General features: G+C 40.4%; 1 protein-coding gene across 6 annotated transcripts in view; it reads right to left on the bottom strand.

Moving 5' to 3' along the window:
* The window catches only part of HNRNPR (heterogeneous nuclear ribonucleoprotein R), a 34,362-nt gene that overhangs the window by 13,687 nt on the left and 753 nt on the right, over nucleotides 1-19,922 (bottom strand). For 3 of the 6 annotated variants that reach the window (XM_011977810.1, XM_011977812.1, XM_011977811.1), the window contains exons 1-5: nucleotides 17,020-17,192; nucleotides 14,628-14,746; nucleotides 13,890-13,997; nucleotides 10,677-10,790; nucleotides 41-217 (exon numbers count right to left, since the gene is read on the bottom strand). In XM_011977810.1, the coding sequence (XP_011833200.1) occupies nucleotides 41-217; nucleotides 10,677-10,790; nucleotides 13,890-13,997; nucleotides 14,628-14,746; nucleotides 17,020-17,176 (675 nt within the window). In that variant the 5' untranslated portion in view covers nucleotides 17,177-17,192. Of the gene's footprint in view, nucleotides 1-40; nucleotides 218-10,676; nucleotides 10,791-13,889; nucleotides 13,998-14,627; nucleotides 14,750-17,019; nucleotides 17,193-19,922 lie in introns of those variants that run through there. The other 3 variants (XM_011977814.1, XM_011977815.1, XM_011977813.1) reach the window with 2 other exon arrangements.

Raw genomic sequence — 19,922 nt, forward strand, 5'->3', positions numbered from 1 at the left:
CAAATAGTGACTTGCTAGACAGTGGATAATTATCACATACCAGTTTCACGGCTTCCTGTGCAGCTTCCTTTCCACAGAAGGTGATAAATGCATACCCTCTATTCTGACCAGACAGTGGATCCATCATAAGACGCAGATCCCAAATGGGTCCAGCCTTCTCAAAAAGGGGCACCAACTCATCCTCATATAAATCTCTTGGTATTTTGCCTACAAACACCTGAAATAAAACCCCCTTATTAGAATCCAACATAAGCATTTGATTTTAGAGTCATAAAGCCTACTGTCTTTTTTTTTTTTTTTAAAGATGCGGGCAGAAGAAGATGGTTAAGAAAGAACGGAAACAATCTGAAACTTACAGTTGACTTGCAGAGCTAATCCTAATTTTTATTATAATGACCTTAGGGTTATCAAAGAACAACAGTCTCTTGAAAAACGGAAACTAATAAGAGTGTAAAATCTGTATTAACTCTAATTTTTAAATTTTTATAACCTGACTTGTTCTCATAAAAACAGAATAAAGGAAGTTGGATGCAGCGGCTCACGCCTGTTATCCAAGCACTTTAAGAGGCCGAGGAAGGTGGATCACTTGAGTCCAGGAGTTCAAAACCAGCCTGGGCAACATGGTGAAACCCCATTTCTACAATTTAAAATAAAAAAATTAATTTATAAATTAAAAATAGATAAAAATAATATAACTGAATAAAAGATTGACATAGCCCTCAAGTTATCTCAACTCTAAAATCTTTACTACTTAAAAAGCAACCTCAGTATTTTTCAGAAACTCCAGTGCTTCAATCTATTCCTTTCTCTATCCAGATATTAAATATTAAATTTTAAGGTATGAAAAACATCTCTTCACCATTTGAAGAATTTCTGATCTTCAATTACAAATTATATAGGATTAAATTATAATATACAACAACAAATTAAAAAGTATATAGTCAAAAATCCTCATTTGATACCAGATTATAATTTTCTTCAAGTTCCTCCAATGTAAGCAACATTAAAAATGTTTTATGTTGGCTGGGTGTGGTGGCTCACGCCTGTAATCCCAGCACTCTGGAGGCTGAGGTGGGCGTATCATGAGGTCAGGAGATCAAGACCATCCTGGCTAACACGGTGAAACCCTGTCTCTACTAAAAATACAAAACATTAGCTGGGCATGGTGGCAGGCGCCTGTAGTCCCAGCTACTCGGGAGGCTGAGGCAGGAGAATGGCGTGAACCCGAGAGGCGGAGCTTGCAGTGAGCCGAGATCGTGTCACTGCACTCCAGCCTGGGCAACAGAGGGAGACTCCATCTCAAAAAAATAAAATAAATAAAATTTTTTAAAAAGTTTTATGTTAAAACATTTGTAATCCACAAAGTCTGAATGAATAAAATTAGTATTTGCATAACAAGTTTTCTAGTGAAACGCATCTACATCACCATTTCACAGTCTGAAAAATAGCTGGAAAAATAGGTAAATAATAAAGTAGTAACAGCAATCCAATCCAAAATATGCCGACATTATTATGGACATTAAGTTTCTGAAGTTAAGCTCTACAACAGATGTACTATCTAGAGATAATCCTTTCCAAAATAATCAAGACTCACTTTCACTGCTATCTGGTAAAACTTGAGGAATTCTTTTGACTCCTTAGCATGATTCTCACACAATAGTTATTGCAATTCTTCTACCTCCTTAAGGTCCCCAATCCTCATTCACTAAACCTCATCCTAAGGATATCACCTGAGAAAGTCATTGGTTTCTTCATATTCTTACCTCTCACTATGTCTACTTTCACTTCTATCACACCTCAGAGAAAGAGATCTACCTCCTTTCTAAGGTTAACTCCTTAACCCCAATAAATAAGCCCATTTCTTCTTACCACTTTCTGGAAACAACTGCGAACCGTTATTCCTTCAACTCTCATATTTTGCTCAGTACCATCCTTCCCTTCCCACTGGTTCCCTCCTGTCTCCAAACAATCCAAAAACAAAATACAACAACACACCCCTCACTTTAACTTGTATTGTATTTATTTCCTTTCACTGATAAAGGTTTGGCTTGTTTTTGAGACTGGGTCTCACCTTGTTGCCCAGGCTGCAGCATAGAGGCATGATCATGGCTCACTACAGCCTCATACTCCCAGACTCAAGTAATGGTCCCACCTCAGCCTCTCAAGTAGCGGGGACAACGGGCTCTTGCCATTATGCCCAGCTAATATCTGGAGGTGGGGGTTGGGGGTAAGAGAGGCTCTCGCTATGATGCCCAGGGTGGTCTCGAACTCCTGGGCTCAAGTGATCTTCCTGTTTTGGTCCTCCAAAGTGCTGGGATTACAGGCATGAGCCACTGCACCTGGCCTGTTTTGAACACACCATCTGTACGTTTTTTTTTCACTCACACAGTTATTATTTTCAACACATCTACTACATGCTTAATATCGTGAAGCCAAAGAGAAGTATAAATAAGACATCTATGGCATCATGACAATTAGGGATACAAGATACTGTTATATGTGATTTAAGTGATGTCCCTGCAGAACCATCTTTCTAACAAAAACATACTCGGAAGAGCACACGGCATCTATGTTCTCTTTAACCCTCTATAATTGGCCTCTTCCTCTAACTCGAACTGTGTACCCAGATGTCACTAATAAACTTCTAATAACCAAATTCAAAAGTCTTTTTCTGGGCCAGGCACAGTGGCTTATGCCTGTAATCCCAGCACTTTGGGCGGAATACCTGAGGTCAGGAGTTCAAGACCAGCCTGGCCAACATGGTAAAACCCCATCTCTACTAAAAATACAAAAATTGGGCAGGCATGGTGGCAGGCGCCTGTAATCCCAGCTACTTGGGAGGCTGAGGCAGGAGAATTGCTTGAACCTGGGAGGCGGAGATTGCAGCGAGCTGAGATCATGCCACTGCGCTCCAGCCGGGGCGACAAGAGTGAAACTGTCTCAGGAAAAAAAAAAAAAGAAAGGTCTTTTCCCCCTCAGTTCTCATCATCCTTGCCTTCTCTACAAGTATTAACACTGGTGATGCAACCGCCACCATCAAAACTTTTCTTCCCTTAAGTATTCAGAATACTTTACCAACCTCATTTTTGTACCTTGAAATCTATGATGAAGACATGTTTGTAACAAATGATTTTTTCTAAAAATCAAAACGATTAAAACCCAGCCTTGTCAACTGGCTCCTCTGATTGCCCCCAACTACCTTTAGAAGACTATAATTTCTGTTTCTCTCCCCTCATAGCCCCCACCTCCAGGTGACTGAGGAACTACTTCTATAAACAGACATCTCAGATGTTTTCAATTCCTCCCATTATCACTCATATCCAATTAATCTTTTATTATTATTATACTTTATTATTATTATTATACTTTAAGTTCTAGGGTACATGTACACAACGTGCAGGTCCATTACATATGCATACATGTGCCATGTTGGTGTGCTGCACCCATTAATTCATCATTTACCTTAGGTATATCTCCTAATGCTATCCCTCCCCCTCCCCCCACCCCACAACAGGCCCCGGTGTGTGATGTTCCCCTTCCTGTGTCCAAGTGTTCTCATTGTTCAATTCCCACCTACGAGTGAGAACATACGGTGTTTGGTTTTTTGTCCTTGTGATAGTTTGCTGAGAATGATGGATTCCAGCTTCATCCATGTCCCTACAAAGGACATGAACTCATCCTTTTTTATGGCTGCATAGTATTCCATGGTATATATGTGCCACAATTTTCTTAATCCAGTCTATCATTGACGGGCATTTGAGTTGGTTCTAAGTCTTTGCTATTGTGAATAGTGCCGCAATAAACATACGTGTGCATGTGTCTTTATAGCAGCATGATTTATAATCTTTTGGGCATATACCCAGTAATGGGATAGCTGGGTCAAATGGTATTTCTAGTAAAAATATGGAATGCTTCATGAATTTGCATGTCATCCTTGCGCAGGGGCCTGCTATCTTCTCTGTATCGTTCCAATTTTAGCATATGTGCTGCCAAAGCGAGCACCCAATTAATCTTTAAAGTACCTGCTTGAAGCTGCTCCATGTAAATGCCTAGCCTATACAAACACACGGCTCCCGCCCTACTCAGAACTTGTATAATACAAATCTTTCATGAGACAAGGAATTAGACATACCTTGGACTCATGTGCCATATATTTTTCTAGATTTTAGAAATACAGTGACTACCACAGACAAGGTCTAGGCATTAATGAAGTTTATATTCTACTGAGAGAGACAAACAAAAATAAAAAAAGTAAACAATATGGGTCATGCATGGTGCTCATGTGTGCAATCCTAGCACTTTGGGAGGTCGAGGTGGGCAGATCACTTGAAGTCAGGAGTTTGAGACCAGTCTGGCAAATACGGTGAAACCCTGTCTGTAACTAAAAATTCAAAAATTAGCCAGGTATGGTGGCACAAGCCTGTAATCCCAGCTACTTGGGAGGCTAAGGCAGAAGAATCACTTGAACCAGGGAGGTGGAGGTTGCAGTGAGTGGAGATCACGCCATGGCACTCCAGCCTAGGCAACAGAGTGAAACTCTGTCTTAAATAAATAAATACATAGTGATTATATGATTTTAAGAGGTATTAAATGTTAAGAAGAATGAAAAAACAGGAAGAGGGGATAAATGATGGGGCTGTGTTTTCACTAGGAGGGCTTCCCTACAGGGGTAAATTTGAGCTGAGATCTAAGAGAAAATTAAGTAAAAATCTGAGGAAGGTGAGGGGGCACTGTCTCATGCACTTTGGGAGGCCAAGGCAGAAGTATCACTTGAGGCCCGCCAGGAGTTCTAGACTAGCCTGAGAAACAGAGCAAGACTCTGTTTCAAAAAAAAAAAAAAAGAAAAGAAAAGAAAAAAGAAATCTGAAGAAAGAGCATTCCAAGTTGAGGGAACAAGTACAAAAGGCTGTGAGATGTGAGACGGGAGTACACTCAACATATCTGAAGAACAGCACACAGGCCAGTGGCCAGAATAAAAGTGACAGTGGGTGGAAAACAGAGAACGGGGCCAGAGTAAGTTAAACCATGGTTAGGCATTTCTGCTCCCAGATGTGTTGGAAAGCCATCAGAGAGTTTAATGCAGAAAAATGACTGGGTATGACTTATGTTCTAAAAGATACACTTCAGCGACTGGGTAGAAAATGGATTGTGTGGAGAAACAGGCTGACCAGTCAGGTGAACAGGGCAATCTGGGAAAGAGATGAAAGGGGCTTGGTATAGTAGGGTGATAGCTATGCAGGTGATAAGAATGTGAGCAACAGTGAGTTTTCAGTTATATGCGATTCAAATCTACATTTTAGTTACCTTGAGCAAGTTTTGTTCTTGTTGTTGTTGTTGTTTTTGAGATGCCATCTCGCTTTGTCGCCCAGGCTGTAGTGCAGTGGCGCCATCTCAGCTCACTGCAACCTCTGCCTCCCGAATTCAAGCAATTCTCCTGTGTCGGCTTCCTGAGTAGCCGGGATTACAGGCATGTGCCACCAAGCCTGGCTAATTTTTGTATTTTTAGTAGAGATGGGGTTTCACCATGTTGGCCAGGCTGGTCTCGAACTCCTGACCTCAAGTGATCTGCCAGCCTCAGCCTCCCAAAGTTTTGGGATTACAGGCATGAGTCACGGCACCTGGCCAAGTTTCTTAAGCAATGAGTCTCAATTTCCTCATGTGGGCTGGGCATGGTGACTCACACTTGTAAACTCAACGCTCAAGGAGGCCAAGGCAGGAGGATTCCTTGAGCCCAGGAGTTTGAGACCAGCCTGAGCAACAAAGCAAGACCCTGCCTCTATAAAAAATTTTAAAAATTGGCTCAGTGTGGTGCCATGTACCTGTAGTCCCAGTTACTTGGGAAGCTTAGGCACGAGGTTCCCCTAAGCCCAGGAGTTTGAGGTTGCAGTAAGCTACGATTGCGCCACTGTACTCCAGCCTGGGCAAGAGTGAGACCTTCTTTTTATAAATAAATAAATATAGAAGAAACATCAACAAATCTGTGGCCAATAAAGTCCCCAATACTATAGTCATGTGAGTCTGTGAAGAAACAGACCACGAATTGAAAACACTAGTTTATCTAAGAAACAGGAATATCTTCATTTCAAGATCAATTTAACTTAGGAACTAAAAAGAATTTAAAAGGCTAAAGTTTTCAAAAACTAATTCAGCACTGTTCCTTTTAAAGTTTTTTTTTTTTTTTTTTTGGAGACAGAGTCTCGCTCTGTCGCCCAGGCTGGAGTGCAGTGGCCGGATCTCAGCTCACTGCAAGCTCCGCCTCCTGGGTTTACCCCATTCTCCCGCCTCAGCCTCCCGAGTAGCTGGGACTACAGGCGCCCGCCACCTCGCCCGGCTAGTTTTTTATATTTTTTTAGTAGAGACGGGGTTTCACCGGGTTAGCCAGGAAGGTCTCGATCTCCTGACCTCGTGATCCGCCCATCTCGGCCTCCCAAAGTGCTGGGATTACAGGCTTGAGCCACTGCGCCCGGCCTTCTTTTAAAGTTTTTAAGCTCAATTTTTAATTAACTAAAATGAAATAGGAATACTTTCCTTTTATTAACTTTTTAGTCCTGAGTCATTCTGGATCCATGTGAGCCCTTTCAGAGCAAGCACTCAGTCATCTGCAGGTAACCCTCCTCCCTTTTCGGAACCAACAGAATCTAGTGAATACCATAATAACACTTCTTTCTTCACTCATCAGCCATGAAGACCCAGAAAAAGTTTTAGCTGTCTACAATTTATCCATCAAGTACTTCAACAGTAATAAAGGAAGTAACCAAGTCATCCAACAGTCTTTTCTTTTTTTGAGACAAGGTACTTGCTCTGTCACCCAGGCTGGAGTACAGCGGCGCAATAACAGCTCACCGTAGTCTTGACCTCCAGACTCAACTGATCTTTTCAACTCAGCCTCCCAAGTAGCTGAGGCCACAGTTGTGTGCATGCCGCCAGGCCCAGCTAATTTTTTATTTTTTATAGAGACGGGGTCTCCCTATGTTAGCCAGGTTGGTCTCAAACACCTGAGTTCAAATGATTCTCCTGCCTCAAGCCTCCTGAAATGCTAGGATTACAAGCATGAGCCACCACACCCAGTCAACAGAGTCTTTTGGTTATCAATTAGGATTCTTACATTATCCAGCTCCTACTTACATTTGCTATCTTGCAAATGTATCAGTTTCTCACACATAATAAAATTCAGCTGCCACAAAGTCATATACTTTAGGTCTCTGTTAAATACACTGGGGTTCTTCACCACCATGAATAAGCCAAAGAATAAGATCTCAATCTACCATTTCTTTTCATTACTCTGCAAAACATCAGTGGTATACTCTGCAAACAGATAAGAATTTATTATATACAGTCATGACCTCCATGAATCCTGCTTATATTAATGGAAACAAATAAAAACAGAACTTGGCCGGGCGAGGTGGCTCACCTCTGTAATCTCAGCACTTTGGGAGGCTGAGGCGGGTGGATCGTGAGATCAAGAGTCTGAGACCAGACTGGCCAACATGGTGAAACCCCATCTCTACTAAAAATACAAAAATTAGCTGGGCATGGTGGTGTGCACTTGTAGTCCCAGCTACTTGGGAGGTTGAGGCAAGAAGATCTCTTGAACCTGGGAGGCGGAGGTGGCAGTCAATGATCGTGCCACTGCACCCCAGACTAGGCGACAGAGTGAGACTCCATCTCAAAAAAACAAAAACAAAAACAGAACTTGCTTCCCAAAGCAGCTTAACAATACTAGCTGAAGAATACAAAAATACTACAACTAAAAAATATATTTCAAAATTACTACCTATCATCCTTGTATATTTCTCATCTCAGAACAATACTTAGCAACAATGTCTGTTAATGAATGCTCATCTAATGGGTTAACTTACAGATTTTATCCAAAAATGAGATATCATAATCCTCTCATAATTTTAATACTGCACAGTCTCAGGCACTGACCTTAACTTCAACCTCCTCAATCAAGACCTAAAAAGGTTTAATGATGACTGGAAGAAAATATAAAAGAACAAAAACCAAACCTCACATCAAAAATCACAACAATTAAAACCAATTTATTACATCTACTAGTAACACATTAAAAACCTATTTTTCTTGAATTTTCAAAACTGTCAACAAATACTTGCACAATCTCATGAAATCTAACTTTATGAGAGAAATCTGAAACTTTACACTACGATTTTGCTGAAAGTAATTGCTTGACAAGAGTGGTTTTAGGCTAGTGATCTCATATAGGGATTTTGCTGGAATCATATCTGCTGTATATAACATTTAACATACAGAAGAATGCATCTTTCTCCTAAAGGAACAATGCAATCTGAGAGAATATGTGTTTTACAATTAACATATCAACTATTTGTTTCAAATTGGTTATCTCCAAGTTTATTAGGCCAGGCATGGTGACTCACGCCTGTAATGCCAGCACTTTGAGAGACCAAGGTGGGAAGATCACTTGAGCCCATGAGTTGGAGACCAGCTGGGCAACATAGGGAGACTCCGTCTCTACAAAAAATTAAAAAATAAAATAGCTGGGCTTCACTTTGGGAGGCCGAGGCAAGAGGATCACCTGATGTCAGGAGTTCGAGACCAGCCTGACCAACATGGAGAAACCTCTCCTCTACTAAAAATACTAAAAATACAAAATTAGCCAGGTGTGGTGGCGGATGCCTGTAATCCCAGCTACTGAGGCTGAGGTAGGAGAATCGCTTGAACCCGGAAGGCAGAGGTTGCAGTAAGCTGAGATTGCACCATTACACTCCAGCCCGGGCAACAAGAGCAAAACACAAAATAGCTGGGCTTGGTGGCATGAGTCTGTAGTCACAGCCACTGGGGAGGCTGAGGCAAGAAGGCTGCTTGAGTCAGGAGGAGTTTGAGGCTGCAGTGTGCTATGATCATACTACTGCACTCCAGCCTGGGTGACAGACCGTTTCTAAAAAAAAAAAGGTCACTCGTATAACAGGTTACTTTTCAGCACATAGTTTTCTCCATTTGAAGGATTAGCAGGAGTTCGTGACCAGCCTGGCTAACTTGGCGCAACCCCGTCTCTACTAAAAATAGAAAAATTAGCCGGGCATGGTGACGGGCGCCTGTAGTCCCAGCTACTCGGGAGGTTAAGACAGGAGAATCGCTTGAACCTGAGAGGCAGAGGTTGCAGTGAGCTGAGATCGCACCATTGTACTCCAGCCTGGGCAACAAGAGTGAAACTCCGACTTGAAAGAAAAAAAAAGAAAGAAAAAGAGTAAAAGGAAAAGGAAGGAAGGGAGGGAGGGAGGAAGGGAGGGAAGAAGGAAGGGAGGGAGGGAAGGAAGGAGGGAGGGAGGGAGGGAGGGATTAGAATAGGCTAGCAATAAGGCAAATGGAAAAACCTTTATGAAGACACAGATGGAGGAAGAGTTGCTTCTTTGTTCAAGTATGGACTAACATACTCAATCTTTTATCTGATTCCACATTCTTCCCTTGTGCAATCCACGCCCATCAATAATATCTTTACGTAAATACTATGTCCCTTCTGAGCGATAGGTGAGGCAAGGGAGAGAACAAGCACAGTTCTAAACTATTGATATTAAAAAAAAAAAAACTTGGCCGGGCGCAGTGGCTCATGCCTCTAATCCCAGCACTTTGGGAGGTAGAGGCAGGTGGATCACCTGAGGTCATGAGTTCAAGACCAACCTGACCAACATCGTGAAATCCTGTCTTTAGCAAATACAAAAAATTAGCCAGGTATGGTGGTGCATGCCCGTAATCCCAGCTACTTGGCAAGCTGACACAGGAGAATCGCTTGAACCTGGCAGGCGGAGGTTGCAGTCAGCCGAGATTGCAACACTGCACTCCAGCCTGGGCAACAAGAGCAAAAATTCCGTCTCAAAAAAACAAAAACAAACAAACAAAAAGAAAACAGAAACAAAAAAACCTGGTTGGGCACTGTGGCTCATGCCTGTAATCCCAGCACTTCAGGAAGTCAAGGCGGGAGGACTGCCTGTGTCCAGCAGTTCAAGACCGGCCTGGGCAACATAGTGAGACCTAGTCTCTACAAAAACAAAAACAATCCCCAAAAAGCAAAAACCAAAATAAAGCAGCCGGGTGTGGAGGCTCACGCCTGTAATTCCAGCACTTTGGAAGGCCAAGGTGGGTAGATAACTTGAGGTCAGGAGTTCAAGACCAGCCTGACCAAAATGGTGAAACTCCGTTTCTACTAAAAATACAAAATTAGCCAGGTGTGGTGGCAGGCACCTGTAATCCCAGCTACTTGGGAGGCTGAGGCAGGAGAATCACTTGAACGCAGGAGATGGAGGTTGCAGTGAGCCGAGACTGAATCACTGCACTCCAGCCTGGGCAACAGGAGCGAAACTCCATCTCAGGGGCGGGAAAAAAAAACAGAATAAAGCAATTGTGTCTTCCAAATAACTTTACTCCAAGTATCTAAAATGGTGTGTTGCTAGTAGCATGGTTTTAGCAACCTGTTCCAAGAACTCTGTATTATATTCCTATATAAAGTATTTGGGTATCTACCAGTCACAAGATTATCTATCCTCATGATGGCAGCAAAATACACATGGATATCTAAAAAATAACAACAGCTAAACTTTGAAACGGATCAAGAATTTTCCCCCATCTGTATAGTATCTGCATAGTAGATAAAACACTTTCCAAACTGGAAAGATCTTGGTAAACAGCTAAAGAACACTTACCTCCGTTCCAATTCCAGGTTGCACGCCAGAGTACACACTGTCTGGTGGAGGACCACCATACTTCCTCTGTCCTGTGGTTACATCCAGAGTATAACCAGTTCTCTCAAGCAAGGCCTAGAGATAATTATACATCTCTTTATACTTGAATACTAAATCTAACACACAAGCATCAGTATATTAATCTTTTCCAAAAAGTACTCCAACTTCCTAGGAGATATATTTTTATGGTTAGGTAAAACAAAGTCAAAATTCACACTGGTTCCCCACACGTTTCTACTGGTGAGTCTTTTCAAATAAAATGTTCTCTACCCTTAAAAAAATAATTAAGCATTAAGTCTTACCTCCATGCAGCTTCTCTCATTTACTATTACTCTCACATCCATTTCTTCCTACTGTCTTTCTTTTCTTTTTCTTTTTTTTTTTCTTTTTTTTGGGATGGAGTCTTGCTCTGTTGCCCAGGCTGGAGTGCAGTGGCATCGTCTCGGCTCACTGCAACCTCTGCCTCCTGGGTCTAAGCAATTCTCCTGTCTCAGCCTCCCAAATAGCTGGGATTACAGGCATGTACCACCATGCCCAGCCAATTTTTGTATTTTTAGTAGAGATGGGGTTTCAACATGTTGGCCAGGCTGGTCAGGTACTCCTGGCCTCAAGTGATCCACCTGTCTTGGCCTCCCAAAGTGCTAGGATTACAGGCATGAGCCACTGTGCCCAGCCCCCACTGTCTTTCTAGTGTACCTTTTTTTTTTTTTTTTTTTTGAGACAGAGTCTTGTTCTGTCACCCAGGCAGGAGTGCAGTGGCGTGATCTCGGTTCACTGCAAGCTCCGCCTCCCGGGTTCGTGCCATTCTCCTGCCTCAGCCTCCCAAGTAGCTAGGATTATAGGCATGGGCCACCACACCTGGTTAATTTTTTGCATTTTCAGTAGAGACGGGGTTTCACCATGTTAACCAGGATGGTCTCGATCTCCTGACTTCGTGATTTGCCCACCTCAGCCTCCCAAAGTGCTGAGATTACAGGCATGAGCCACTGCGCCCGGCCAGGTTTTTAAAATCACACATTGTCAGAACGGCAAGAGACTTTAGATATCATCAAGTTCGGTGAACACTAGGATTCCACAGGGATGCATACCTTCAGCCTTCCATTCTTCTACCTTTGACTGAAACAGAGCCATAAATGTAATGTAAAACAGGGGTCTCCCCACCCTTGGGCCACAGACCCATACTAGTCCGTGGCCTGTTAGGAATCGGGCTGCATAGCAGGAGGTGAGTAGTGGACAAGTGAGAACAAAGCTTCATCTGTATTTACAGCCGCTCCTCATCCTCCCTATTGCTGGCATTACTGCCTGAGCTGTGAGCTCCGCCTCCTGTCAGATCAGCAACCACATCAGATTCTCATAGGAGTGTGAACCCTATTGTGAACTGTGCATACAAGGGATCTAGGTTGCATGCTCCTTATGAGAATCTAATGCCTGAAGATCTGTCACTATGTCCCAGTATGCCCAGATGGGACCATCTAGTTGCAGGAAAACAAGCTCAGGGATCCCACTAATTCTACACTATGGTGAGTTGTACGATTATTTCATTACATATTACAATGTAATAATAACAGAAATAACTTCAACACCAAATAACTATTTCTAATCAAAAAGTCTATCACAGGCCAGGCATGGTGGCTCACACCTGTAATCTCAGCACTTTGGGAGGGTGAGGTGGGCAGATCCCCCAAGGTCAGGAGTTCAAGACCAGCCTAGCTAACACAGTGAAACCCCGACTCTACCAAAAAATTTTAAAAAAAATCAGCTGGGTGTGGTGGCGCACACCTGTAGTCCCAGCTACTCAGGAGGCTGAGGCAGGAGAATCGCTTGAACCCAGGAGACGGAGGTTGAAGTGAGTTGAAATGGTGCTACTGCACTTCAGCCTGGGCCACAGAGCGAGACTCTGTCTCAAAAAAAAAAAGTATATCACTATAGCAAGACACGAACATCCATCCATTTAACTAACGAATTAAATTCACTGGTCTTTCATTAAAAGCTGTATATATACCTTTCAAAGCTGTTTATCTAAGTAATAAAATGGTAATAATAATAACAGTTCACTGTTACATAGTTCTTGCTACATTCCAGGCATTATTCTAAGTGCTTTATAATATGTCAATTCATTTACTCCTTATAATAACCCTGTGAGGTAGTCACTATTACCATTCCCATTTTACAAATAAAGAAACCGAGGTAACTGAAAATTCAAGAGGAAAGCGGTTGTAACACCTTTTTATCAAGAGAAAAGAAACAGGCCGGGCGCGGTGGCTCAAGCCTGTAATCCCAGCACTTTGGGAGGCCGAGACGGGCGGATCACGAGGTCAGGAGATCGAGACCATCCTGGCTAACATGGTGAAATCCCGTCTCTACTAAAAAATACAAAAAACTAGCCGGGCGAGGTGGCGGGCACCTGTAGTCCCAGCTACTCGGGAGGCTGAGGCAGGAGAATGGCGTGAACCCAGGAGACAGAGCTTGCAGTGAGCTGAGATCCAGCCACTGCACTCCAGCCTGGGCGACAGAGCGAGACTCCGTCTCAAAAAAAAAAGAAAAGAAACAAAGTGGCTGGAAAATAACTGAACCAAGAGACATTACTGGATCAATCCAAGAAACTACCAGCAGAAGCATCAATAAATACACGTCATTCATCACCACAAAACAGGGAATGAGGAAGAGTATGAAGTAGGGCTTTTCATTAAACATGCAATTGAGTGCTGACCCCCAAAATTATCCTTCTTATGTAATTCCTCTAAATTATTTCACTTCTAAACACCAGTTTTAAAAAGTGAACCTTTCAGCTGGTCGTGGTGGCTCACGTCTGTAATCCCAGCACTTTGAAAGGCCAAGGTGGGTGAACCACAAAGTCAGGAGGTAGAGACCAATCTGGCCAACATAGTGAAACCCTGTCTCTCCTAAAAATACAAAAAATTAGCCGGGTGTGGTGGTGCATGCCTGTAATCCCAGCTACTCGGGAGGCTGAGGCAGGAGAATGGTGTGAACCCGGAAGGTAGAGCTTGCAGTGAGCCAAGACTGCGCTACTGCACTCTAGCCTGGGCGACACAGCAAGACTCCGTCTCAAAAAAAAAAAAAAAAAAAAGTGAAACTTTCTAGGAAACATGGAAAGAAGCATTTGGCCTCATCATTAAATGCAATTTCATTACAACTACCCAAGTCAAGTTTTACCTTGATCTTTGCTTCATCAGGTCCCTTTGTGGACTCTTGCACCTTGCTCCCCTGTTTCTCTCTCTGCCTGTAGGTCTTCATAACTCCACATAAAAATGCACTTTTGTTCTAGAACAGACAAGTAATTCAATAAAAAGAATCACCAAAAAATCTTTGAAGGATCAGATATATAATTAAATATAAATTTCAGAAAACCAGGATTTTAACAAAATATTCACTGATTCATTCAACAAGTATTTGCTGAGTGGTTACTTAGTGCCAGAGACTGGAGCAGACAGCAGTAAGGCAGTACAGACCTCAGGGAGCTTACCTTCTACCCTGGGAAAACACAGTCTTTCCATTTGTTATGTGACTGCATCTAGACTGTCTTTGCCAGATGTCTGAAACTATTCCTCCCACCTACATTCTCCTCCAAGGTAACAAAACAGGATCAAATAACCCCCAAATGTTAAAAAGCTGAGTAACATGAAAAACCTATAGTAACAACCATCAAAACTTGGCTTTAATTTTAAGTTTTTAAAATAACTCACTGCACAAGGGGGTGGGAGGAAACTTTTGCTTTATACTTGTGCTTCTGAAACTCTGCTACAAGCAGATCTTTTTTTCCTTTAAACTAATTTTTTAAAAGAAGAGGTAGTCACAAACAAAAAACACCACTTCTCCACAGGAAAAAAAAGTAATAGTAAAATAATTTCAGATCACTAATTGTTCAAAGACATTTCTGAGTAATGACCTTACCTGAACATGTGATAAGTCACTTTCCTTGAACTGCTGTAGTACAGACAGAGCTCCTTCTTCATTAAATTCCCTGAGAGCATCAATTGCTCTTTCATCAAGATCGACATAAGCTACCAATCCTAAAAATTAAATTGAAAAGGGGTAACGTTATTCCAACAAAAGGGGTAATCTAAGCTCTACTGACGTTTAATCAAGAATTGGTATATTCAATATGATCACTAACAAACTATATTTTCATTTAACTATATGCATATATGCAGCTATCCAAATACTACATAGAAAGGTCCAGTAAAAATATGAAAATAAAGATAAAATGTCAACAACCAAAAACATGAATTTCAATCTCCATATCCACAAACCGTCCCCACCAAATCCTAATATCCATTTCCCACTCCCCCAAAGGTACAAGTCTTGAAGGTTAAACCTGACGTACATACTGTATTACAGATTATGCATTAATATAACAAATTTTGGTTTATATTAGAGTGATAAGAATACACTGTATTTTCCAAGGATAAACCTTCAGATTACAGACGGTTACAGTTGATGCTAACTACATAAGAGGTGGAGGAAAATGTGAAAACAAATTTTACCAAGTAATTCTTTCCACTCTCCAAAAAGTGTCAAAAGACTTTCTCTCCTGAACACCAAAGACAAACTGAAAAGCATTTGCTTATCTGAGCATCCACTTTGCTGCAGTCAGAATGCGGAAAGGCATAATTTTAAACTTCTACAAATGCAAGTGCAGCTTGATTAATCAATTCTGAAAGTCATACTTTAAGGCATTCTTTGTTTTTCTGAAGTGATAAGCTGAGATTTAAAAGATGCTGTGGCATTCACACTGACTGTCAAGAATGACAATCTTTTTCAAATGGCAATAAAGACTTCATGGACTTACAAGTAAACTCGACAGAAAATACATACACTGCATTTCATATATGTAGTATATTCAACTGCACACAGAACATCTACTAAGTTTAAAATATAATTTCTTAAGTCTGTTAGGTTTATGTCATATTTATATATATGGAATATATTTCAGAATTGATCCAATGTAAAAATGGAAGTATTTCGTAGAATAAAACCCCCAAGTTCATATGAACATGAAAAGTGACTCCATTTTGATAAAGCCAAAAAGAACTTTATTCCATATAGTAAATTTTAAATAAATGTAATGCCACTTCCAAAGTTACTTTTTTAAAAAGTTGCCATGATTTGTTTCAAAAGCTCAAAATGAGCATGTGTAAATAACTGGAGTTGCCTTACTTGAATATTCCATACCACCACCCAAAGCCACAACTCAGGACACCCATCAATCCATTTTGTCAAACCAAGCCTACGACCAACCATCAGCCTCTTACCGATAACAAAACACTCTACAGGAGAGCATCTCTAAGCAGATCACTGCCAATTCTCTATGGCAGAATGTCACAGAAAGTTCCTGAGGACTGATTTTCAAATAAGACCATGACCCAGGAGTCATTTTTATAAGTCATTTTAATGTCTAAAATTATACTAAGCTTCCCAGATTTAAAAATTTTTTAAGGACAAAAAAAAAAAAATAACCAGCTATTTGTTACTACTGTACTTAAGACACATTTGTGAGTGAGACAATTCAATTATCTCTCAGAATCTGAATAGGCACACACAACACAGAGGAAGAAAGTTTCCATCTATGTCCCCAGAGGAGGAGGACACATTTATTTATGAACAACGCTCCCTAAGGGTAAATATTTCTCTCCCTCTTTAAAACTTCAAACCACTTACAACCAACCATATAAAGATGTTCAAATTTGCTTAAGCACTTAACCATGGCACTTCTGGATTTAAAAAAAAAAAAAAAAAAAAAAAAAAAAAAAAAGCAGCTGTTACAAACCAAACACTTCCAAATTATGGAGAGATGTGGATTTCTATTAGAAACTAGACAAGCCACAAACTCTCAAGGAGTCTGACATTTATTATGGTTTCAGACGATACAGTCTAACTATCATCTTATTATGCCACCTAATCAGACCTAAGCTGATTTAACAATCACTTTAAGAAGCTAAAAGTAGAAAAGTAAAAGCAAAATGATGACTGATTTCGATTAAGAAAAAAATGTAAAATTTGGTATGCAGAAACATACATTTTAATGGGTGGTAAATCTAAGACAAATTGATGTGCTGTTCTGAAACAACTAAGACTGCATATTCAACACTAAGAAGGCTTCAAAATAATGAAATAAGGAGTACCAAAGTCAAACCCAATATGCCTTCAATGAAGGGAAAGTAACAAACATTCAGCTCTACAGATCAGAAACAATAAGTATTATTTAACCTTAAAAATCTATAAAATTCAAAGTGGTTTGCCCTCACTTTCATAACCAGTCAGAAACAAGAAATGCATATTATACCTGTCTGAAATATTTCATCAAGTCTTTCTGCCACCTTCTGTGGGAGGCCTGCCTCTATCAGTGTCTTGTAGTGTTCTGTGTGAGTTACACTGGAAGTATCCATTGGTTCTTCCTCTTCTTTTAACTGTACCGCATTACCATTCACCTGATTAGCCATTTTATTATGCTGCTGGAAAAAATTCAGGAGCTATATTACATTAAGCCAGAAATAACTAGTTTGTAGGACAATGCATGATTTATCTAAACTAATTTGTATACATGCTGCTAATAACCTCTATCAAAATAATAATTTATTCCTCCTGTGATGTATCTGACCTAAATTGGCAATAATAATCCTGTGAAACCATAGAAAATGTACATGGAAGCATTAGATCTTTAAGGAACTTCATGTACACCGGGTAAAATAAAGGCTTTAATTTACTGAAGGTAGAACTGCTGATTAACAAAAGCAGCTGTTGTGTCCTGGTAAAAAGATCAAAATCACTACAAAATCCTAAAAGCCCCTCAGCTCTCAGGTCTTACACAGTTTTAAAAAGTTTTGGTTTAAAAACAGAATGAACACCCACAGACCACTTAATCAAGATTTAAGGACTTTCAAATTTGCCTGGCTCTGCTTCAAATACAGTATCAGTGTGAAATAAGTGCCCTGTTTTCTCTAGTTCAACATGGTAGTGGTTTGGGTTTTCTCCACCTAACTTAACACAAAATGAAAACAAAAAAAAAAAAAACCAACTTGACATTAATTTTTGTTCTAAGATTAATTCGCTATTCCCATTCACAGATTTAAAAGAAAAAATGACCAAGTTTAAAAGCGAAACAATTGTTTTAAGTCCACATAAAACACTAAGTGAGCTATAGTTCAGGTTGCTTTAAAAAAAAAAAAAAAGTACATGTTGAAATTTTCATATCACTAAAATAAAGACGTAAAAACATACTGAAGAATAGACAACTTCTTCCAAATATTTCAAAAAACGTTACCTAATTAGGCTAAACTTCAGCCAGATTTCTCAGATTAACCTACCAAAAATAATTTTGTACATTCAGTAGGTAATGCTGAAATGGACTGATTCCCTGAAGAGAGAGAGTAAATAATAAACCATACAAGGCCAGTCTGTATACTGCCTCAAAAGACAGGGAATTAAAGTGCATTTGTCTGTGGTGAAATTATAATGTGATGAAGATAATAGGCAGCAGAACAAGACATTGCAACACATACTAAATAAAAGACATAAAGGTAGATCTCAAGAAAAAGCCTACTTTTCTTGATGAAACTCAAGATACCTAGTCATCTATAAAGAAAATACAAGTCTCCTACAAAGTACTAAGACACATAAGATAACCACACTTCCAGACAGCTTATCGAACATTGTGCAAATGCACCAGGTGCACTCTTCTGGCTTAAAACAACTTCTTTTCACTTCAAAGTCCACTGATACTTAGTCGAAGTTGATGAAAGAGGGAGGAAGACCAAGAGGGGAAGGAGGTAATAGTAGAGTAGGAAGAAGAAAGGAAAATGCAAAGGGTTACTCTGGAAATGAGATAACATGACTCCTCACAATTACAAAACACTATTAAGACTCGATAGCCCTTAATAGACGCAGACTGTGGTTAAATTCTGGGTGGATGTTTCTCAAGGCAAGCTTCAAATTCTGATGAACTAGCAAAAACGGAAACATTCGAAACTGTCACACTTTTGATCAAGAAACTGTATTGTGTGAGATGAATACGTTTACTGATTAACACAACCTATTTCTATAAAGATGCATCCTAAACCCAAAATCTCCTTGCGAACATATAGTTCTGTTTTCCCATGCTCCCCCATCCCCACATACTACCTTAAGATCATCAGAACTCAAAAGTTCTCAGTATCACAAGACCCTTACAGCATTGCACCTAGGAATACTATTAGTCACAGAAAAGAGGCAAATTTTTAACAGAAAAGTTCAATGAACATCTGTTAAGGTGGTGTTTTTAAGTATGTGTAAAGCAAAAAGACAAGTTGTGTATTAAGCACAAGACAGAAATACTTATGCCTACCATATCATTGCAAAGGCTCTACAAGTTGATATTGAAATTGGTTAAATTTTTCCAAAAAAGTTTGTAAATTTTAACAAAAAAAACGTAAAATAATTAGATTCCAGAAAATAAAACTTTCGGATCAAGAAAAGCCCTCTCTCTTCAAGCCAAATACAAAGTGCTCATTTTAAAAAGACTTTTTATGTCATATGAGACCATTTGAAACTCATGTCAATTCAACACAATGTCACACAGCCAAACCATATTTCTGGATGCAGCAAATATACTAACGTGACGGGAGTCATTTGATCTAAACATTTTTGCAAAAAAAGGAGACATTTTTAAAGATTTAAAAGGGCTGCTGGGAAATTCGGGATGTCAGCACTAACGCCTCCCTGACTTTTTCTGAACCTCCCTGTGCAAATTCTTCATATTAAGAGACGGGCTTTAAAAGAACCAACGAAATGAGACTAACGGTTATCTCATGGCTTAGCAGTGTCGAGCTCTCATCCTACGACTGACTCATGAGACATCAATTCAGCCACTTGAGGACTGCAAAAATCTCAAACAGGTAGTGTGAAAGGGCTGAACCTTCCAAGAAGCCCTGGGCTTTTTAAAAATTTTGGCAATACGGTTACTACCGTATAAGAAAAAAGATCGCCTTTCCAATTTGGTGCGCCTCTGACAGTCTCAGAATTATCCATTTCAGGCGCCGCTTGGAGCCTAAGTTCCACGGCCTCTAGTAGTCATTTTTTCCTTCAAATCTCAGCCCGCGGCATGCAGAATGTGGGAGGGGAGGGAGGCTTCCCACACAAATCGGCCTTTTGGTTTCTGCTCACACAAAACTTTTCTCCTGGCTCAGATAACCCTGGGATTTGCACCCCGCC

Source organism: Mandrillus leucophaeus, unplaced genomic scaffold, assembly GCF_000951045.1.
Source record: "Mandrillus leucophaeus isolate KB7577 unplaced genomic scaffold, Mleu.le_1.0 Scaffold185, whole genome shotgun sequence".
Lineage (NCBI taxonomy): Eukaryota > Metazoa > Chordata > Mammalia > Primates > Cercopithecidae > Mandrillus > Mandrillus leucophaeus.